Genomic DNA, 20,466 nt, shown 5'->3' on the forward strand with positions numbered 1-20,466 from the left:
ATATTTGTTCCAGCATTTTTCCCGTTCCAGATGTTTCCTCAAAATCTGCATCCTAGACAGCTTCAAAGCAGCTAGCCCCAGGTGGTCCAGTGTCACAGAAGCTGCCTGTACTTCCCTACCCTGAGATGGCTCTGCACAGTCTGGAAAGCAAGTGAAACAGCCTGCTTTTCCAGGACTAAGCCACCATCCCATCTTCCTTGGGTCCCCAAAGATATCAACACCCCCAGACATAGGAAGCAGTCAAAAGATCACGGTACACCATTCCTGCCTCTCCATCACCCGTGACTATTTTTTCACCTGCCTTACCCTCACCCCTTTCTATTTCTTCACCTTTTATAATAAACAAAAGGGAAGAACGTTAGGAACCAGGTACTCCCCCAGCCTGTCCTCAGGGGCTCAGGGCCAGCGGCAGCAATGTTATCACTAACTATGGTACCCTTTAAAAGGTCCTTGGCACTAGACCACTCTCTTGGTCTCTCGCTGACTATTTGTCTGTCTCTGTTCTCTCTTTCTCTCTTCCTCACTATGAGATGGCCTTTCATGCCCCACCCCCAATTAATCTCTTACATGGTATCTGTTGTGTGGTGTGAGCTCTCCAACATTCTTGACTCAGATCCACCAACACACTCTGCCACATAAACGCTAACACCTTTGCCATGCAATATACGAGCATGTGTTTTTAAAAGTAAATTATTTTCTTTTCAAAGCCGGCTGCTCTAATTCTGCTGTGGTGGTGGTGGTGAAGCATGAATTTGCTTTTGGAAATGATTTATTTTTATGTATATAATGTATATGAGCCTGTGTCAGTGTATGTGCACCACATGCAGATAGAACCTGCAGAAGCAAATGAAGACAATGAATTTCGGGAAAGTGGAGTTACAAATAGTTGTGACTTGCCATCCTTTGCAAGTACAGCAAGTGGTCCTACCCACTGAGACATCTCTCCAGTCCCTGAGTATACTTCTTACCTAAATACTTTGAATCACAGGACAGGTTTGAATCACAATGGGAGAAAACTCTCTACTTCTCATAGTGTGCATATTGGCAGGGAAGAAGATAACCAAAACTCCATTTCTCCCCTTTTTTTCCCCCTTTTGGGACAGGCCCCAGGAGAGCAGCTGCTCCCTTAAGTGGCTGTTAAACATTAGCAATAAACCTCTCTGGAATTATGCTGAACCAAGTGACGTAGGAGAAAGTTTGTACCAAATAAATTTGCGTAGATTAGAATCTGCAGGTGGTCTGAAGCCTGCCTGTGCTGGGAGCCAAATTATTCAGCACTGGAACCTTTTGAAAAGAGAACAAAGAGCCTTTCATTGCTTGGATTCTAAGCACAGCTTAGTACTTCATTAGAAACCTCTTAGCTCGCCCCAGGAACCTTTCAGATTTAATTATTAGGTGGGTTAAAAAGCCCCCTCTGCTCAGAACATCACACTGCAGCATTTTATTTTGTTTCCTGGGAGACCTCCAAGTTTTACAAACTGCAGAACTCACCAGTGGCTATTTAATATTTTTCCCCCTGAAATCTAAGATCAGGCTAAATCAAAACAAACATTGCAGCCACTATGAATTCTGAAACAAAAAATTACAAAGAACTCAAGAGCAATGGAGTTAAAAACAAAGTAGGTTGAGTGTCTTCCACAGCTCTAACACCTTGTCACACTGCTTACGGTTGCCCGCCAGTCTTATTTTCTTCTTTATTCAAATGGGGTGGTGTCTATCTAAATGTGACAACTCTAACCGTGGCTGGTGTTTAAATCTGCTAACATCACTCCACCTTTGTCATTTTGGGGATTGCAAACGCGCTTCAAAACCATAATTTCAGGGAGCTGGAGAGATGGACCAGTGGATAAAGTGTTTGCTGTACAAGCGTGAGGACCCTGGCTTGATCTCCAGCATCCGTGTGAAAAGCTGGGATGTTGGGATGGATCTGCACTCCCACTGTAAACACGAACTGGGGGAGGGGGAGGCAGGTGCATCCCTGGAACTCACTGGCTACCGGCCTAGCCAAACTAAGTATCTTCAAGTTCACAGAGAAATCCTATCTCAAATAATAAAAAAAGGTGAAATTAACCCCCTGCACCTTCATGTACACACATATTCCCCACACACTTAAACATACATTCCTCAGCACAAATCTGTGTATAAAAAGGTCATGGTCTAAAATTACAGTATCTGATAACTGTGGCAGAGATGTTTTAAATTTCTGTGTAAGGGGGAAACTTAAACACCGAAAGTCATGTGTAACTGAACCCATAGAATTTTCATGGATGCTTCACTAGACTTGGCTGAAAGAGAAAGACCAAGGGAAAAGCATATCACTCTGGAGGCCAGCATGCTAGCCCAGAGTTTGGAAAGATCATTCTCTACTCAAGCTTAGATGGGCAAGCTGATCCTGATAAATAATGGTCCTCGCATGGCTCCTTCAATTCCCCATGCCTGGGTATGCGCCTTAATAATGTTTATGAGCTTAAACGGCAATCCCTAAAACTCTTCTGGATGAAGCATTTTCAGAGGCTCAGCCAACATAGGTCTTTGATGACACTGAAGGACCTGTCTCTCCATGAGCAAATCATCAGGCTGTCTGATGGTTTGAAGTGAAAACAGAGCAGAAGAGAGAACTAAAAGATGAATAACTAACGTTTGAATTTCAAGTCTCAGGTTCTAGCTTTGAATCCTAAAGTCAATAATTTATTTTTATATGTATCAGAGAAATATATCAACAATAAAATATTAAGAGAAAAACCAATTTTTCACTTTTCCTGACTCAATTTGAAAGCAAACAGCTTTGGAGGTGGCTCAGTCAGTAAGTGCTTGCTGTATAAGCGAGAGGACTTGAGTTTGGATCCTGTCTCCACTTACAGCTGATGTTGTACCAGAGAATCTGTATTCTCAATGCTCTATGGGTAGATGTGATGTAGAGACAGCTACCTGGTTTAGGCAGCTATAAAAACAGAGAAGCTGTGTTAAATAAAATGCAAGATGAATGACACTGAATGTTTTCCCCTGACTTCCACACACACACATATGTCTGTACACACACACACACACACACACACACACTCACACACACTCACACACATACACATGATAGTAAAAGAAGAAAAAGAACAAGAAAGACTAATAGGTAGGACAGAACACGCACAAATCTGGCCCAAGACAGTGTTCCAAGGTTCTGTCATGTAAGTCTTAATTCTTTCAAGTGTTTGCTGAAAATCAGGGTATAGCTATCTTTATCTATATCAATGTCATCTGTATCAACTATATCATCTTTATCCACAGACACAGACACAGACACAGACACACACACACACACACACACACACACACACACACACACACATCAGAATGGACCAAACCAGCATCGCAGTGAACCTCCTTACTCCATGGCAGACATGAACCAACTCTTGTATTTTCCTGACAGTTACCAAAATAGAAGAGCAAATGAAAAGGGCATCGCTTGTGGCAATGTTTTATTCAAGGACTTTTAAAATACTAAAGCCTTGCTTTGTTGATCAGTTCAATAGATAGAAAACAAGCTGTGTTCACACAATCACAGGAACTTCCTTGTGTAGTGCCATTCCAGGGGTTCTGGATTTTACTAATTGTGTTATTAGTCTCTGTGTTTTGTTGTAAGATACAGAGGAGTGTATCTAAAGTGTGACAGAGTCATGATTTTATAGTCACCTGGGTCAGTTTGATTACTGGTTGCCTGTGTCATGAACCCAAAGCCAGTTATCAGATGTGATGGTGCACTGACACCTGTCCATTGCTAACTTCCTATAACTCGGGACCACCTGAGAAGAAAGTTTGGCTAAAGAACTGTGGCTCAGGTTGGCCTGTGGGCATGTCTATGAGGGATGGTTTTGACTGTTAACTGATGTGAGAAGACATCACATGTCTTCTGAATGTGGGTGGCCCTGTTTCCTGGGCTAGCCCTGAGCTGTAGGAGAGTGAGGGACGTGAGCTGAGCATGAACATAGAGAGCAAGCAGGGATCCATGGGTTTCTATCTGCTCTTGACTGTGAATGATGTCACCTGTTTCAAGTGCCTGCCACTATGACTTCGCCTCAGCCACGGACTGTAACATGGAATTGTGAAGCAAATAAACATTCCTCCCTTAAGTGGCTTCTTGACAGGGTATTTGTGACAGATGGGTGCCCATGGTCACACCACTGATACTACCCTAAAGAAGTCATAGTCGGCTGTTGTTCAGATCAGGTCAACAGTTGAAATGATGCTCTTATCTTGGCCCCAATCCCCAAACATTCCCAAAACAACTTAGCTAAAATGTGAGTTGAGTTCACTAACTGTTCTGCTCATAGACACCTATGACTTCTCATTTTAGTGTAAAAGGCCAAGCTCCCACTGTGACCCACAGAACCCTATCTTTTGCCTGTACCACATAACTTTCCATGGTCTCTCCTATGCTTCCTCCCACGGTCTTCTGCTTCAGTCACCCTAATTCCCCTTCCTAACACGCAGGGCAGGATCTTGAAGCCACTGCCTTTTCTTAAGATCCATTTCCGCATAGATTCCCACGGAATAATCCTTCATTTTTTACAGGTCTTTTAAGACATATTAAGATCTTTCTCTCTTCCTAGATACATCATTTTAAAATTCTCTGCAATATTTTATATCCCCCCAAAAAGTAAGACAAAGAGTGATCCCGACCCCCCAAAACTAATCTATTGTATCCATCAGTACCTAGCACATTATGAACATACTGGTTTGTGTTGCTAAATATCTGAAATTCTTCTAGAACAGACATCAAAAAGGACAAGGACTTACTTACTTTTTTTGTCCATAGGTCTACTGTTAGTACTAGGACTAATGTCCAGGCACAGAAGATATGTACAGTGAACAATTGTTAAGTAAAAGACTAAAGTCCTCTTATCTCTTCCCATCCCCAACTCAACCATGAAAAAAAAAAAAGCTTGCAATTGATATGGTAACCGAAATTCTAAATCATTCAGAAATCCTGAAGCTAGTTATCAACTCTATTTCATCTCTTTGTGAGAGAACATATCTTTGTATGATATCTAATTGTCACACTTTGGATCTTCTGCTGTCTCTATGATGCCATGGGCAGCTATTTAGTACTCAATCCAGCAAAGGATAGCTGGATTTAAAGTATGTAATTTATGAGAAGCATCAATTCCTCTGAATCCAAAGCAGAAATCACCCCTAGAAACTCTCATCAGAAATAGGTTTTATGGCTTACTGGGAGCTGTATTATTTTCACAGGTTTCTTCATTTGGTGTTTCAGCTTCTTCCTCCTCTTCTTCTGGGTCATCAGTGTCTCCTGAATCATCACTATCATCCACCCATTTTCCTGGCATGAGACCCGCAGAGTCATACGAGTGGCATAGAGGACCCACAATGTGGGAGATAAAGGATTCTTGAAGGTTGGCCAGCTGCGGGGCAGAGCGGTCCATAAAGGGACTTATGGGCAAACCGAGGCTGGCTTCTTCATCACCCTAGAAGTACGGATTCACAATGACAAAGGTAAATGACAGAGGACTATAAACATAAGACAAGACAACACTCACCCAATATCTAACGTGTGGATATGCCACAACCCAGATAGCCACATAAAATCCCTTGATGTCACTGCTCTGAGTCACTGGTGCTGAAGGCTAAAATAGCCACAGAAGGACCTTCTTCTTGGTATTTGTTAACTGTGCAGTCTTGAGTTTTTGGTTCACTTTCAAGGGAACATTTAATGAGATTACTGATATGCACCACTACTTCAGTGGTGCTGGGGATTGAACTGAAGGTTTCCTGCACACTAGGCAAGCATGCCGCCAGTTGATCCACACCCCTTATTATGCTTGTCTTTTTGACTTGATTTCTAGAAAGTATAAACCATTTTCTTGCCCTATTCAAGTTCCTATATTAGACCAGATTTTGTTTAATTTGTATCTTTTGTAATTATGTTTTTAATATTCTTATATATTACAATTTTTGTCTTTAACTGCCTTAAAATACTTATGAGAATCAAACAGGTCATAAAAAAGAGGTTACCTAGAAAACTTTAAAAATTAATAAAATTACAAGCCAGGGTATGTGGTTTTCCTTTTCTTTCATATTTTCTGTATTTTAATACTTTACCATTGATTGATAATGCTATTAATAGAAAAGGAAATACACTATTTTTAAAAATATAAATATTTTATTTTACATATGAATGCTAAAATAAATACATAAATCTTAAAAGTTTATTCCAATCCCTATTTAAGCGCCGCTCATTACTAAGTGCCCCATCCTGATTGGCACCTTTAATACTAATATGGCAGACTGTCACACCTCTGTGATCTGACCTCACACTACAAGCCCTGGAGGTCCTGCCTCAACCTCCTGATCTTGGGATTTCAAACTTGGGCCACCATGCTACCTCATCCCTCTGGTCTTTAGGCACTCAAGAAGAACCTAACATTCATTTTGGATAGGTCTGTGATAAGTACGTAAGAGGCCTTCCCAGCTCAAACGCCACAGCAAGGTGCAGAGAAACCGATTTTAAAGTTGCACATGTGACTTCTAACACTGGACCACAGTCACTCTATCATCTATGTTTCCCTCCAGCGCAAACATCTTCATTTTTTTTCACATCCCAATATGTCACTGAATCCTTGCTTTTCTCTCCTCTCATTTACTACCAAACTTTTTAAAGAAAGTTGTTCAGAACTGCAAATGTAATTAGACCAATGGAGGTTTATGTGGGGATGGTCACCTATGCTTGCCAGCATGTAGTGGCTTTTCACTACATGCTGCTAAATATTTTGTTCTTGTATCATACATAGAGTTTGTGTGTCTATACACACACACATACCTCACATTCACAGATACACACACCACACATGCACACACACACACACACCATGCACACACAGCATACACACCCCATATACACACATACATACTATACAGACACACACCACACACACACTTCACACACACAGACACATACACCACACACACACCATATATACATGCACACCACACACACACTTTACACCATATATACCATATATACACACCACACACACAGACACATACACCACACATGCACACACACCACGCACACATAAACATACACCATATACACACGCCACACACACACAGTCCCATACACACACACCACAGACATACAGCACACATAAACATACATCATACACACACCACACACATATGACACACACCACATACACAGAGAATCCCCATACACATATGCACACACACCATACACACACACATACACACCCTACACACACATCACAACCCACATCACACACACACACATGTGGGATTTCCCTTTGTATGCTGTGAATACCATTTGTTAATAAAGAAACTGTCTTGGGCCAATGCTGGGAGAAAGGATGCAGAGTCAGGAGAATCCATGGAGCCTCAGTCGGAGACAGATGTGCTGAAATTTTGCTGGTACATCACAACATTGTGGTCATGCACAGATTAATGGAAATGGGTTAATTATGATGTAAGGGTTAGAAAATAAAAAGCTAGAGCTAATGGGCCAAGAAGTGTTTCAAATAATACAGTTTCTGTGTGATTATTTTGGGACTGAGCAGTTAGGAACCAACAAGCACCCTTCTTCCAACACATATACACTCACACAACCCCATACACCACATACACACACACACACACACACACCACACCACACCATATACACCATACACACAACATACATACATACCATACACACACTCCATACACATATGCACACAGGCATCTATTTCATACATTGTTGCTACTTAGCTAGGAAAGCAGTCAACTGAGGTTTTCTTATGCCCATCTAATGTTACTTTTACTACAATAAGCAACCTTGTAGCAGCTCAGCATTTCAAATGAATCACAGCATCTCAGTAGATTATTCTGTCATATTGACACGTCTCTCCAAAATGCCTGCAGATAATTTTACCTCAGTGTTCAAGAGTTTAGTTAATTTTCATGTGCCATTTTTAAATTCCCACTGAAACTGCCCAGTGTATATGTTTGCCACAATTATAAATGTAGATAGAATGATCATGCTGTCACGGCTGGAGAGAAGTGTTGGTGAACTTGTACACAACAAGGACACACAGCTTGTGGTGGGTGAAGCAGCTTGGGGAGTTACCTGCTCATAAAACTCACTGGCGATGCCCTCTGTCCACTTCAGGTGGAGTTCTTTACACTTAGCAGGCCCATTAATGTCTGCCAACTTTATACACATTTGACACACCAGGAGACGATCATTTTCATTGGTCCAATCTATCCCAACATCATCGTTCACCTGTTTGAGGGACAAAACCAATATGTCCTGTCTCTATGACAGCTCAGGTAGAACATGAAAAATGACAACAGAATTTTATTGTCTTCTTTCTGTGTAGGAACGAGAACATCAAACACGAGGACTTCCGATTCTGGAACTAATGTCAGCAGCTTGCACCGAAGATAAAAAGTTGGTGCAGTTCAACCAAAATTAATCAATGAAGAAGAAACTATTACTGAACTTACAAGAGATCCTGCTTGAAGCTAGCACATAGTATCACTTTCTACTAAATCATAAAACTATAGTAAGAAGTTTTCTTTTGTATGTGTATGCATAAATGTACATGCAGGAGTGTGTGTAAGTGGGTATGTAGGGGGCATGGGCCAACCCCAGGTATCTTTCCTCAGGAGCTTTTAGACAGTGTCTCCCTCTGATTAGGCTAGACTGCTGGCCAGTAAGACTCTGGAGCCTCCTGTGTTTGCTTCTCCAATGCTAAGGCACTGACATTATACATGGCCACTACCATGCTCAGCTTTTTGGTTTTATTTTTTCAAATGTGGGTTCTAAGGGTCAAACTTAGGTCTTCGTGCTGACAAAAAAATACTTTACTGACTAAGGCTTCTTCCAAGAAACAAATAAGAAGCTTTCTTGAATGAATACTTGGACTTTTAAATTTGATACATGAAGTTTTGCTTCAAGTTTTCTTTCCTTCCTTCTGCTGTCAGATAATTTACCTCATACACTGTAAACATGATTATTTGTTAAATCAAACAAAGCAACAGTGGCAGCTAATGTTTCCTATTCTCTGTAGAACAAAGTCTAACATACACAGCTAAGACCTCAACTTTGCAAGCATCTAGACTCAGAGTGTGCCTAGAGGCCAGCTTGGGGGATAAATAGTTCAATCATTTCCTTCTCACGGAAAGCTCACAGTGATTGAGTTTCGTTAAATACTTTGATTATAAGACCCCTTTGATGTGTCATAAAATGAACACTGGCAGAGTTCTACTTACCTTGGCATTAAATTTGGCTACAAAGTCAAAGTGTTTCTTCAGGTCAGTAGCCAAAATTGCTTCAATGACTAGGAACCGGAAATGCTTAAATTCCACATGGTCCAGGTTACCTAAGAAATTATACTCTGGCCGGGACATGAAGAGATTCCACGCTGCAGCTGCATGATGGTTCTCCAGAACTGAGCGGTCATTGTACAGCACAGCCTAGGGTGGAATGAAGGAGAAGAGGGGATCTGACTTCTTAAGTAATAAAGGAAACACAAAAATCTCTGAGGATACGGAAGGCTTTCAATTCCTCAGTTTTATGCTGGCTATTAAACATTATCTTGACTGTTAATGCCTTTTCTTGGATAATTCTATTTTCTGACATATAAGTTTCTCCCCTTAAAACCTTTTCTGCAAATCATTATATATAATTATATATATTATTACATGTATAAATTATATATTATATATAAATTATGTATGTGTGTGTAATTATTTATAATTTTTTTTTATTTGAGGAAACTTTGTTCAGGCAAAATGAATTCTTCCCAATGTATAAGATAAATGAACAGTAAATTCCTACCAATGAAAATACAAGCACTAAGAATAAGTGTTGCCGTGAAAATATTTTCAAAGATTAAGATGTCTCAAGAGTCTTATGTTTTTAAAGGACCAAAAAAAAAAAAAAAAAAAACATGGTCCTCCAGTCTTTTCCGAAAGGGGCGTGTTTGTAAGCTGTCTTTGCTTTGTTGAGGGTATTCACTGTTAGTCATTTGATTCCCTCCTAAGAAGGCATCTGAGAAATGATCTTCCTATGTAACAAGGTCAAACATCTGCTACAACTATCTTAGCACAAGCCACGACATTTTTGGAAATTAACAAGTCCTTTAAGAATTTCCTGAGGACTAAGGATAGGTTGGTTCCATACAGACTTGAGTGCCTCATACAAGCCATATCTGGAAATTTAATTGTACTCCAAGAAATGTACCCTAAAATATTTTCTCCTCATGAAAATTGAACCTTTACCTGAGGAGCACTAGTGGCAACCAGAAAAGCATTCGTCCTCCCTGGATGATCGTAGTCATGCATGGCTGCGGCGACATACAAGGCCATCAACTCTAAGGCTGGGATATTCCCAGACAGACATCCATATTTGTCATCTGACACATGATACATTTTTGAAAACACATATCCCATGTGTCCGTGTGTAAATCCACTGTCAGAATCTGAGGAGAAGTGAAAGTCAGATATTCTTAAAAACTGCAAAGCTGTAGCCATTGTTCTGAATTCGTTTGAAAACAAAGCACATGATCAGAGTTCCTGGCTCGTTCAAGAAGCACAGGCATAATTCATACACACCCGAGTCGCTTGCTGATCCATGATCACCAATCACGCTTGGGAGGCCAGGAATCGGCTGCGTTGTGAGATACCACACAGCGTGCAAAACATCAGTGGCATGGATTCTATTATGATCTGTAAGGATGCAAAGGAGTGAGCGCACATCAGCTGGTGAACTCGGGTCCAAGGATTAAGAGTGCCATCTACTGGACAAACACTTCTGTGGCCACACTTTAACTATCCAAGAAAGGCATGCCAAATGGATAGGTACTTCTGGAAAATACTTCCACCAATTCTATCATTTCCACAGTAATGAGAAATCACATCCACAGCATTTATTGTGCATACAGATATCCAAAGTGGAAAAGTCAGTGTCTGATCCTTCTAGAAAGCCTATGTATTCAGGAAACTCAACATGTCTTGGTTACATTTGTTTCTTTGCTCCTGTATAAGAAAAACCACATAGAGATGTAGAAAGAAATACCTAACATACTCAGGTGAATGGTTTGGAGGATCAGAATCATCTTGGATGAATGTGTCTTCTTCCTTATTTACAGCAAAGATGCTTAGCCTAATGGACCAGTGGCAATATCGAATACCTTGTATCCTCCTTTACCATTAGGAATCAGCAGGTGCCCATCAACACCAATCTTCACCAAGAAATCATATATTTTTCACACTTCTACTAATAAGTTGCCTATATAGACTGTTACATCACCTGCCACTTCATCAAGTTTCTTCCTCCATCCCTTTGTTTTTATAGCTACATCTAGATGAACTGAGACTCACATGAATTACGGTTGAGTTTTATGCTCCCCTTTGCCCTGAAGGGTGTGACAGGTAAACTCTGACTAAAGACTTAATCTCTGAGGTGTGAATAAAGTAGCAAGTCACGGTTCATCTGATTCTGTTTTCACTTTCCGTCCACAGCTTTTTAATGTTAATTGTGGATCTGCTTACAGAAAGCCACCAGACATGTAATTCTTCAGGGGTGTCAATACAAAAATATTCAGGCCAGTGAACATTTGTATTGGTGATTAAAACTATGAGAAGCAAGGCTTTCATAGCTTGGTCACCTTAGCTAAGTGCCTAAGCTCAACAGAGAGAAGACATCATATTTTGAAGCAGTTCTAATCAAGCGAAAGCTTTCCCAGGAGATGGAATTGCAAGGAGCCAAGAGACCTCAGATAGTGCAAGTGAGTTTATTTTTTTTAATGCTTAATTATTTCTTTTACACACACACACACAAGCACACCCTGGAGGTTAGAGGAAAACGTGTGGAAATGAATTCTGTCCTCCTACCATTGGGTTCAAGGGATCAATCTTGGGTTCTCAGCTCTGATGGTAACCATCCTTATTCATGGAGCCAACCTGTTTGCCCTATAAGTATCCTTACTATATAAATTATTCTATGGATGGAAAATTCAATAGCTTACAAAAATAAATTATTTATTCATCTAAAAATGGGAAAACACAAAATAACAAGCTTTAGAATCTGGAAGCTTCTTTTTATCCTCGGATACCAGGCCCTTGTGTTTCCCATCGTCTCATATGACATTACAAACAGCAATGTGTTCTAGATCATCGCAAAGCAGCATGGCCACACATCACACAATTTCCATGCATTGTGGCATCCAAATGAATTCAATAAAGCCTGCTGATCAAAAATTAAAATACATTTGTGAATAAAACAGTAATTTGTAAATACTGTCTAGGGCCTTACTGTATTTTTTCTTCCCTGTGGCTTCCTTTCTGAAAAATGTTTATTTATGTAACTCTCTAATCCTTGTGAAATCGCTAACATTTATGTCACTTGCTGGCATTTGACCAGGCTGAGCCCTGGGAAAGTCACATTAAAGGAAGCCAGGCATATTGCCAGATTCCCCTGCAACAACCCCCTTTTCATCTCTCTCTTCCAACTTCCACAGGCTTCAGTGGCCAGACTTTCCCAAAGGACTCAGTATCATTGAGCACCTCTTCCCCAAAGCCAACTGACTGATTTTGATTTCTTGATCTTGTATTCCTCAGCCCATCTCAGTGGCAGACTGTATTCTTCCTTTCTTCCTGTCATAGTATGGTCTATGCCTCTTCATGTGAGTATCTTAATGACAGCATGCTCACTAGGCGAGCACGTTCAACCTTTTCAGAGATTCTTGCCCATTACTTGTGTCCACATAAAAGCATTTTTAAAATTTAATTTCAATTTCTTTTCTGTTTTTTTCTTTTAAGACAGAGTGTCTCTCCTTATAGTTCAAGATTGTTTTAAACTCACTATGTGATCCTGGATAACCTTGGATTTCTGATCCTTCTGCCTCAGCACTCCGAGTGCTGAAATTACAGACACATGCCACCGGACTCCCTACTTGCCAGGTAAGTACCTTACCAATGGGGCTACACCCCAGCCCTTCATTTCAAATCTTGATAACTGCAAGAGTTATGGGCTTTTGAAGTTCAAAATGTATAAAAGGAAACTTAAAAGGGAAATCATGTTTGAAATGAGACACATCCAATTTTACTGCACATGCTGCCAGAGTCTACAAAGAGCACATCCCTAAGACATATTCAAATTACCAGATTGGATAGGACTCTTCATTTGAAATACCATATGGATGCTATGCACCTCCAGAGCTCCTTTAGTTGGGTCTTTGGACATGTTCTTCAGCTTCGTCCATTCTATAGTATTGTATAGCAATCATGTTTATATGCAGTGGTTACGTGGATTTGAGAGGAATGTTTAGCCTCTCGTTTGCATTCTGTCTTCATTATTATAATTTTTATAAATAATAAAAACTGAAATTCTTGACAGTACCCTCATCTTGGGGTTTATTTTTTTACAACTTCCCCATCACTATTTTTGTGTGTTTCTTCTTTTCTATACTATTAACTCAGCCACCTCTTTCTATCCCTTCTGAACAACTACCAGATATATCTCATCTTGAGAAAGCATCCAATGTTCTTGTTTCAGTTATTGAAATAATTAGATACTTGATAAGAGTTTAAATTCACTCAATGAAAGCAGGTGATTATTTAATGAGGATAAATTTAAATTAAATATTCAGTCTTACCTCAAACAACTATTAGAGATATGTAAGGCACATATTCTAAACTTTTACGAAGTATCAGCCCATTTTGTCCTGACATTCATGTGAAGCATATCTCATGACCCTATTTTCAAGATCAAGAAATGAGGCTAGAAGAGGTGGGTGAGGCTCCAGGATTGCACATAGTGTGCAGAGAAGGAGACAGGTTTCTAAGAGTAGTCACTGATATAAAATGAGGTCACATAGATTAGCTAATGACTGGACCTCCCACCGCTCTCTGCAGGTCTGAAGAGCAAGCATTGGGTTAGCTTACATATACTCACAAGGAATGTCCCTGTATCCGATCTCCAAAGCATGAAAGTAATTCATAAATTCCCTAACCGGGATTTTAAAGGCCTCAAAGAGACCCATGTCTTCAAACAGTCTGTATGATACCTGCAAAAAAAGAAAACAAGCCCTTGTAAGACATCACTCATGATGCTAGAGATGGTGAAAGGTCAGAGTGTACAACCATCAACCACACTGATGTGCTCCCAGTAGAGATACTCCTATTGGGAATATTAAACACACTGAAAATTTCCGTGTACTGAGATTGTGGACTTTTTCACCATTGGGACTATGCCATCTGTATTTAAGATAATTATTGCACATAAATCCCACAGACATCCAGGAAACCAAGAAAAAAAAAAAACAGTATAACTAAGAACCATGAACTGGGATCTTAAATTGGATGATGAATGAACACTTTAATACACATGTGCTAAGCTAGGCAACTGCCAACTGCAATCCCAGCACATGGAAGGATATGACTCTTTATGGCTTTGAGTTCAATGCTAGACACAAGAGTTCTTCCTATTACTCTCATTATCGTTGTTTTAGCCAATATTTGAGTTCTTACATAAAAGCTCTATGAAAGTTGACAGTGCATGTTGCATCAACAATAGTTCCAGTAACAATAGCAATGGTGCAGATACACATAGCAGCAAATGAGACGTGCACCCTAATCAATCAGCACACACTAATTATTTATAGATAGTTCTCAGAGTACCTTTTGAGACTGGTACTATGAATTCCCAATATTTGATAATAGGAGATGCTGAAAACAGAGAAGTTGAACAACTTGCAGGGGATCACCCAGTTAGTATGGAACAGCCAGAATACAAACTGTGCATGTTAGTTTTAGAGTTTGCAGTCATAATTGCTACAAACCCTACAACCACAATTTGGAAATCAAAGTGATTAGAACTTCAAATCCTTAGAGTTTCAAATGTATATATAAAATTAGGTCTCACAATGTAGCCCTGGCTAGCCTGGAACTTAATATTAGTTCAGGCTGGCCCCCAACTCAAAGAAATTGACCTACCTTTTTCTCCCAAGTCCTAGGATTAAAAACATGTGGCATCATGCCTATAGCCTTACTATAAAGCTTAAAACCTTTCAAAGAGGAACTAAGGGTTAAGACTATAGTAGACTACTTTAGAGTCAGATTTTACGAGAGGACATTGATATCGATCTATCAAAATTAACCACCTAGTATTTCACAGATACCATCATTCCAAATTCATAAATATAGGATCATGAACTGGGAAAAATGTGTTCACTAAAAAGGTAAATATAATTTAAAAAATCTAAAGGCTGGAGAGAAGGCTCAGTGGTTAAAAGAACTGACTGTACTTGCAGAGGACCAAGGATCACCTTCTGGTGTCCATGGTATTTCACAACCATCTGAAACTCCAATTCCAGGAGACCTAAGGCCCTCTTCTTGCCTCCACAGGCACCAGGCATGCATGTGGGGCACAGACATACATGCAGGAAAAGTACTAATATGCATAAATAAAATAAACAAATTGACTTTTTGCTGAAAATAAAATAAACATGTAAAACATTTAGGGGCAAAGAATTCAACAAGGCTAGAAGCTGTGGCCACCACACATATAGCTCTTCAAAAACCTGCTTGAAGTGAGACTAGGCCCTTTGAAGTCTCAGACAAAAGGTGATTCTTGGTAAGCCCATGCTAATTGATTTTTGTTCGGCCCATACTAATTAATTTCAGTTGTCCTAACACCTCACTAAAAGTGTTGTGGAAGCCATGGAAACTTTTCCATAATAAGAACTTTGTGATTCCTAAACTCAAAAGCAGCATCTCAGAAAGGTCCATGGAGTAAGGTAAATACTAACAGAGAGAGATACAAAAAGCATATCTTGTTGGATGACATGTACGTGGACATACAAAAGATATGTAGGGACCTTTAAATCTATTAAATACCCTAAATAGTCCAAAAAATCTACTGGTATCCATGATTCATAAACAGATGGGACATAGCTGAGTGTGTTGTTCATGGGTAGAGTCCAAGCTTCGCAAAGCAGATTCAACCGCTAGCAAAACACCAATAAAAAAGGTCACTCATACACCTACCTCTGAGACCATCAAGGGACACCAGGAATTAGTAGTAGTATTGCTATATTGTCACTGTGCTGAAAAGGTAAGCCATCAAGGTCACTTTGACAGGTGGTCATACTTTCTATTTGGAGGGTTGGATGATGCTGTGAGTGAGTGTGTTCTATGTGTCGCTGGGATGTAGCTGAATGTAAAGAACATGGACTTCTAAGTGGCCCTTGATCCCACTGAAACCATTTTGGATGTGTGTTGCTTTGCCACTTTTGACGTAGAGATTTACATAGCCAATGGTGACCTCAAATTTACCATAGTCAACACTTTTCAAGGGTGCTGTGATATTTACTCATATGCATATTTTAAATATATACTGATATACCATAGTATCACCCCTTGGATTATAAATATAATTTTTAGTTATTTACTTTAATTTTATGTGTATAAGTGCTTGGCTACATTTATACATGTACACCATATGTGTACCTGGTGCCTAGAGTGTCAAGAAGAGGACACTTAGCTTGAATTTTTGAAAAAAAAAACATGTTTAAGCATCCTATTTCCATATGTTTCCTTTCCACTTCTACCAAACAACCAGTACTTTAATGGGGAAGTCTTGAGGGAGTCTCTCTTCAGAGATAAGACTAACACATTTTTCATGCACCCCGCCACCACCAATCTGTATTTCTGGTAATGATAGAGATGGTTTCAAACACATGAAATTCTGATGTTTCACATGCCAGTGGGGGAGATACATATTTCTACATAGTATCTTATTTTTGATGAAGCCTAAGCACTGTGATACTCAGAAGTTAAAGTGATAGTTGAAAGATATAAGCTTAAGGATCAATTCATCGTAAACAGGAGTTTACTTTCTGGGGCTAGGCCAGCTTCTTTTTGGCTCAATTCTATGAATTTAGGTCACTCATCCATCTTGCTAATCTATTTTTGCCTCTGTTTCCTTTGTTTAAAAAATACATAACATCTTAACTGTACGCTGCAACACTCAATTGGAATTCCAGTTGTTTTTGGTCAGCATATAGCCATAAAACCTACCACGTGTTCTATGATAAAATTTCAATTCTTTCTGCACGCCTGCCCACAAGTGTTGAGACTGTACAGATTAGCAACAAACTGACTGTTTCCTTCTGTGTTTCATGTCATCTGCTCAAATAAATTGCTTACCTGGCTCAGAATACGGCCACATTTTCTTCCTATATTTTCCACTAAATCAAAAATCGGAAAATTCCAGGTGTTTAACTGATCCATAATTGAGTCCAGGTTATCCATGACTAGGGGTTCAGGAGCAAGAATTGGTTTGTCCTGTAATAGAGATAAATATGTTTGAACCACATATAGCTTTTCTATTAAAACAATCATCATGTTAGTAAATTCAATAAATAACTGTGTCTCTCAGAAATAAATGACCATGAATCTTAAAATCAGTAAACAAACAGAAAGAAGAGGAAGAGGAAAAGGAGAAGGAGAAGGGGAAGAAAGAAGAAGAAGAAGAAGAAGAAGAAGGAGGAGGAGGAGGAGGAGGAGGAGGAGGAGGAGGAGNAAGAAGAAGAAGAAGAAGAAGAAGAAGAAGAAGAAGAAGAAGAAGAAGAAGAAGAAGAAGAAGAAGAAGAAGAAGAAGAAGAAGAAGAAGAAGAAAACATGAGCCCAGAGTAAAGAGGCCAGTATTGAACACAGTTCCATTGACATTTATGTAGCCTGTTACCTGCATGTTCCTCTTTCACACACAGCCCAGACTAACAGATATTTCTCTCCAATGTTAGCTTTCCTACTTTTGCAGCAATTTGCAAGACTTTAATGAAGATTGAGGGACCTCAGAAAACTCTGATGCTATCTCTAAACTTCCTTCTCTCTATACTTTAGTAAACGTGTCTGAGATGCGAGCCTGACTTATGTTGGATCCTTGACAGAAATGCATGCAGTGGAAAAAGATTTTGCTCCTCCAGTTTAATTGCATTTATAGTTGAGCTGTTCAGATCAGCATTAATTCTGGAGAATGACAGCTGGTATATCTTTCAGTAATGCAATTTTATCACTGAGATCTGCTCTCTACTAAATAACTTGCTCTATGTAAATGTAAGGGCAGTCAATGTGCTAAGTGTCCAAAATCAGGGCACTCATTTTCCCACCACAAGTATTTTATAAAGTAAAGAGAATAAAACATTGAAAAAATTTGACTAAAAAACTAGTTTGAATGTACAAATAGCAAAACATGATTAAAGAAAATGCTAAGGGCAGCAGCTAATGATTATAGACAAGTCAACAACTCCCTGCCCTTGATAGCCAAGCTTAACCTCGCTCAAATATACACCAATGAGTGTCTTTAAACAAGATAAGTCACGATCAAAGGAACTTTTAGAATCAGTACAAACCTGATCGAATACAACAAGAAAAACAATACTTGTTCACTTTCTAATCAAGGGGATATCAAAGATAAAACATAAGATTCCTTAAGAAAAATTCGTCAACCAATCAATTTCTCTTTATAAACTATTAAATATTATATTATCATGTAATATTATTAGTTTATTAATTTTTCTTGTATTTGTTCATGGTTTTCTACTGCATTTTTTGTATTTATATGTAAAGATGAATACTTTGGACTGGAGAGATAGTTTTGTCAGTAAAAATCTTGCTATGCAAGCATGGAAAATGAGTTTTATCCATAAAATCTACTTTAAAAAAACTCAGTGTGATTGATGGAGGTCATCTGTGATGTCAAAACTGGGGACATAGAGAAAGGTGGTCCCTAGGGCTCACTGGCCATCCATCCAAGCCCACTTGTTGAGCTCCAAACCAATGAGAGACCTGTCTCAAAATAAAGCAGATGGAGCTTGAATAAAGACATCTAAGGTTGTTGTCTAGGCTTACCATGTGTACTTTCCTGCATGTGCACTTATAGACACACACTCACACCACATACCACATGCAGACTGACATACACAGATGATGTGGGATGGCCCTTCTACATGCTGTGAATATATCTTATTACCATTGGTTAATAAAAAATCTGTTTTGGCCAATAGCCAGGCAGAATAGAGCCAGGTAGAAAATCCAAGCAAAGAGATGAGAGAAAGAAGGCAGAGTTGGGGAGATGCCAGCAGCCACCGGAGAAGGAAGATGTGAGATAGCAATCCACAAGCCTCGTGGTAAAATATAAACTAATAGAATTGGTTAATTTAAATTGTAGAAGCTAGTTAATATTAAGCCTGAACTAATAGGTCAAACAGTTTGTAATTAATATTAAGCCTCTGAGTAGATATTTGGGAACTGGTAGGTGGGAGAGAAACCTCCAGTTACAAATGGCACTAAATGCGAGGCATGAACTCATGACCCTGAGATTAAGAGTCACAGCCTCTACCAACTGAGTTCGGAAGTAAGTTATACAGAACATTTATACATTTCACTACCAAATCAGAGAATCATGAAGAACCCAATATTCTCAGAGAGAGGAAGATTATAACAATACACCCGAAGGCTATAGACATATGGATCCAAACTGATGCAACTATATAAATCTAATGACAACAGAATCTTTCTCTAAGTCAGTATCTGCAACAGAAGCAAATTCTCATGGAAATTAATGAGTTTAGTGATGTGGGGCTACCAGAAAGATCATGGTCTGGGAAGTATAGGTGCCACAAGCCGATGCTTTCCTCGGTGGCTCTCTCTGGCATTCGACCTCCTCTTCATTTTGCAAAATGTCACTGCTGTCACTGTTGTTATTGGTCTCATAATCAGAGGTAACTTGGGAAGTGTCATCTGCAATGGAAAGAGAAGAGCCTGTTATAAGAGACCTGTGATGGGGAAGGGGACACAAGGAAGTATGTCCTCCTGGACCACATCAGCATATGATGAAATATTTAGGGAGACTGCTTTCACGGATTTATACAGCAAAAACATAGAATAAAAGGGAGGAAAAATATAGTTTCAAGGTTTATTTTAGTTTTGACTATGTGTATGCAGCGTGTCTGTGTGTGCATGATTTATATGTCCACGGAGACCAGATGAAGGTGTTAGATCCCTTGGAACTGGAGTTATAGGCAGTTGCCTGCAAACTACCCAACATGGGTTCTGGGAACATAACTCAGGTTTTCTGGGAGGGTAATATATATTCCTATCTTTTGTACAATCTCTTCAGTCTCCCAAAACATTTATAATCCTATTGAATAGATGGGAATTAAGATATGTGACTTTTGTGACAGTCAGTGATCTCTCAATAGTAACTTTCAGATCAATTGTTTCCATTAATTCTATAAGTCTATATCTTTCCTCCATTACCTCCCTTTCTTCTTTATTTTCTTTCCTTTATTTATCTTTCTTTTTTTTGTAAAGGCCTCAATTATCACATTTTTTATTGAAAGAAAAAAAAAGAAATTCCCGCCTCCTCCCAGCCTCCCATTTCCTTCCCCC

General features: G+C 39.4%; 1 protein-coding gene across 1 annotated transcript in view; it reads right to left on the minus strand.

The window, feature by feature from the left end:
• Pde3a (phosphodiesterase 3A) overlaps positions 1-20,466 on the minus strand; it is a 277,621-nt gene that overhangs the window by 13,128 nt on the left and 244,027 nt on the right. Inside the window, exons 8-15 of the mRNA XM_050135189.1 lie at positions 19,661-19,815; positions 17,221-17,358; positions 13,967-14,078; positions 10,624-10,737; positions 10,291-10,490; positions 9,280-9,483; positions 8,132-8,287; positions 5,222-5,477 (exon numbers count right to left, since the gene is read on the minus strand). Coding sequence (XP_049991146.1) covers positions 5,222-5,477; positions 8,132-8,287; positions 9,280-9,483; positions 10,291-10,490; positions 10,624-10,737; positions 13,967-14,078; positions 17,221-17,358; positions 19,661-19,815 — 1,335 coding nt within the window. The remainder of the gene's footprint in view (positions 1-5,221; positions 5,478-8,131; positions 8,288-9,279; positions 9,484-10,290; positions 10,491-10,623; positions 10,738-13,966; positions 14,079-17,220; positions 17,359-19,660; positions 19,816-20,466) is intronic.

Source organism: Alexandromys fortis, unplaced genomic scaffold (genome assembly GCF_014885135.2).
Source record: "Alexandromys fortis isolate MF-2015 unplaced genomic scaffold, M_Fortis_MF-2015_v1.1 scaffold_21, whole genome shotgun sequence".
Classification (NCBI taxonomy): domain Eukaryota; kingdom Metazoa; phylum Chordata; class Mammalia; order Rodentia; family Cricetidae; genus Alexandromys; species Alexandromys fortis.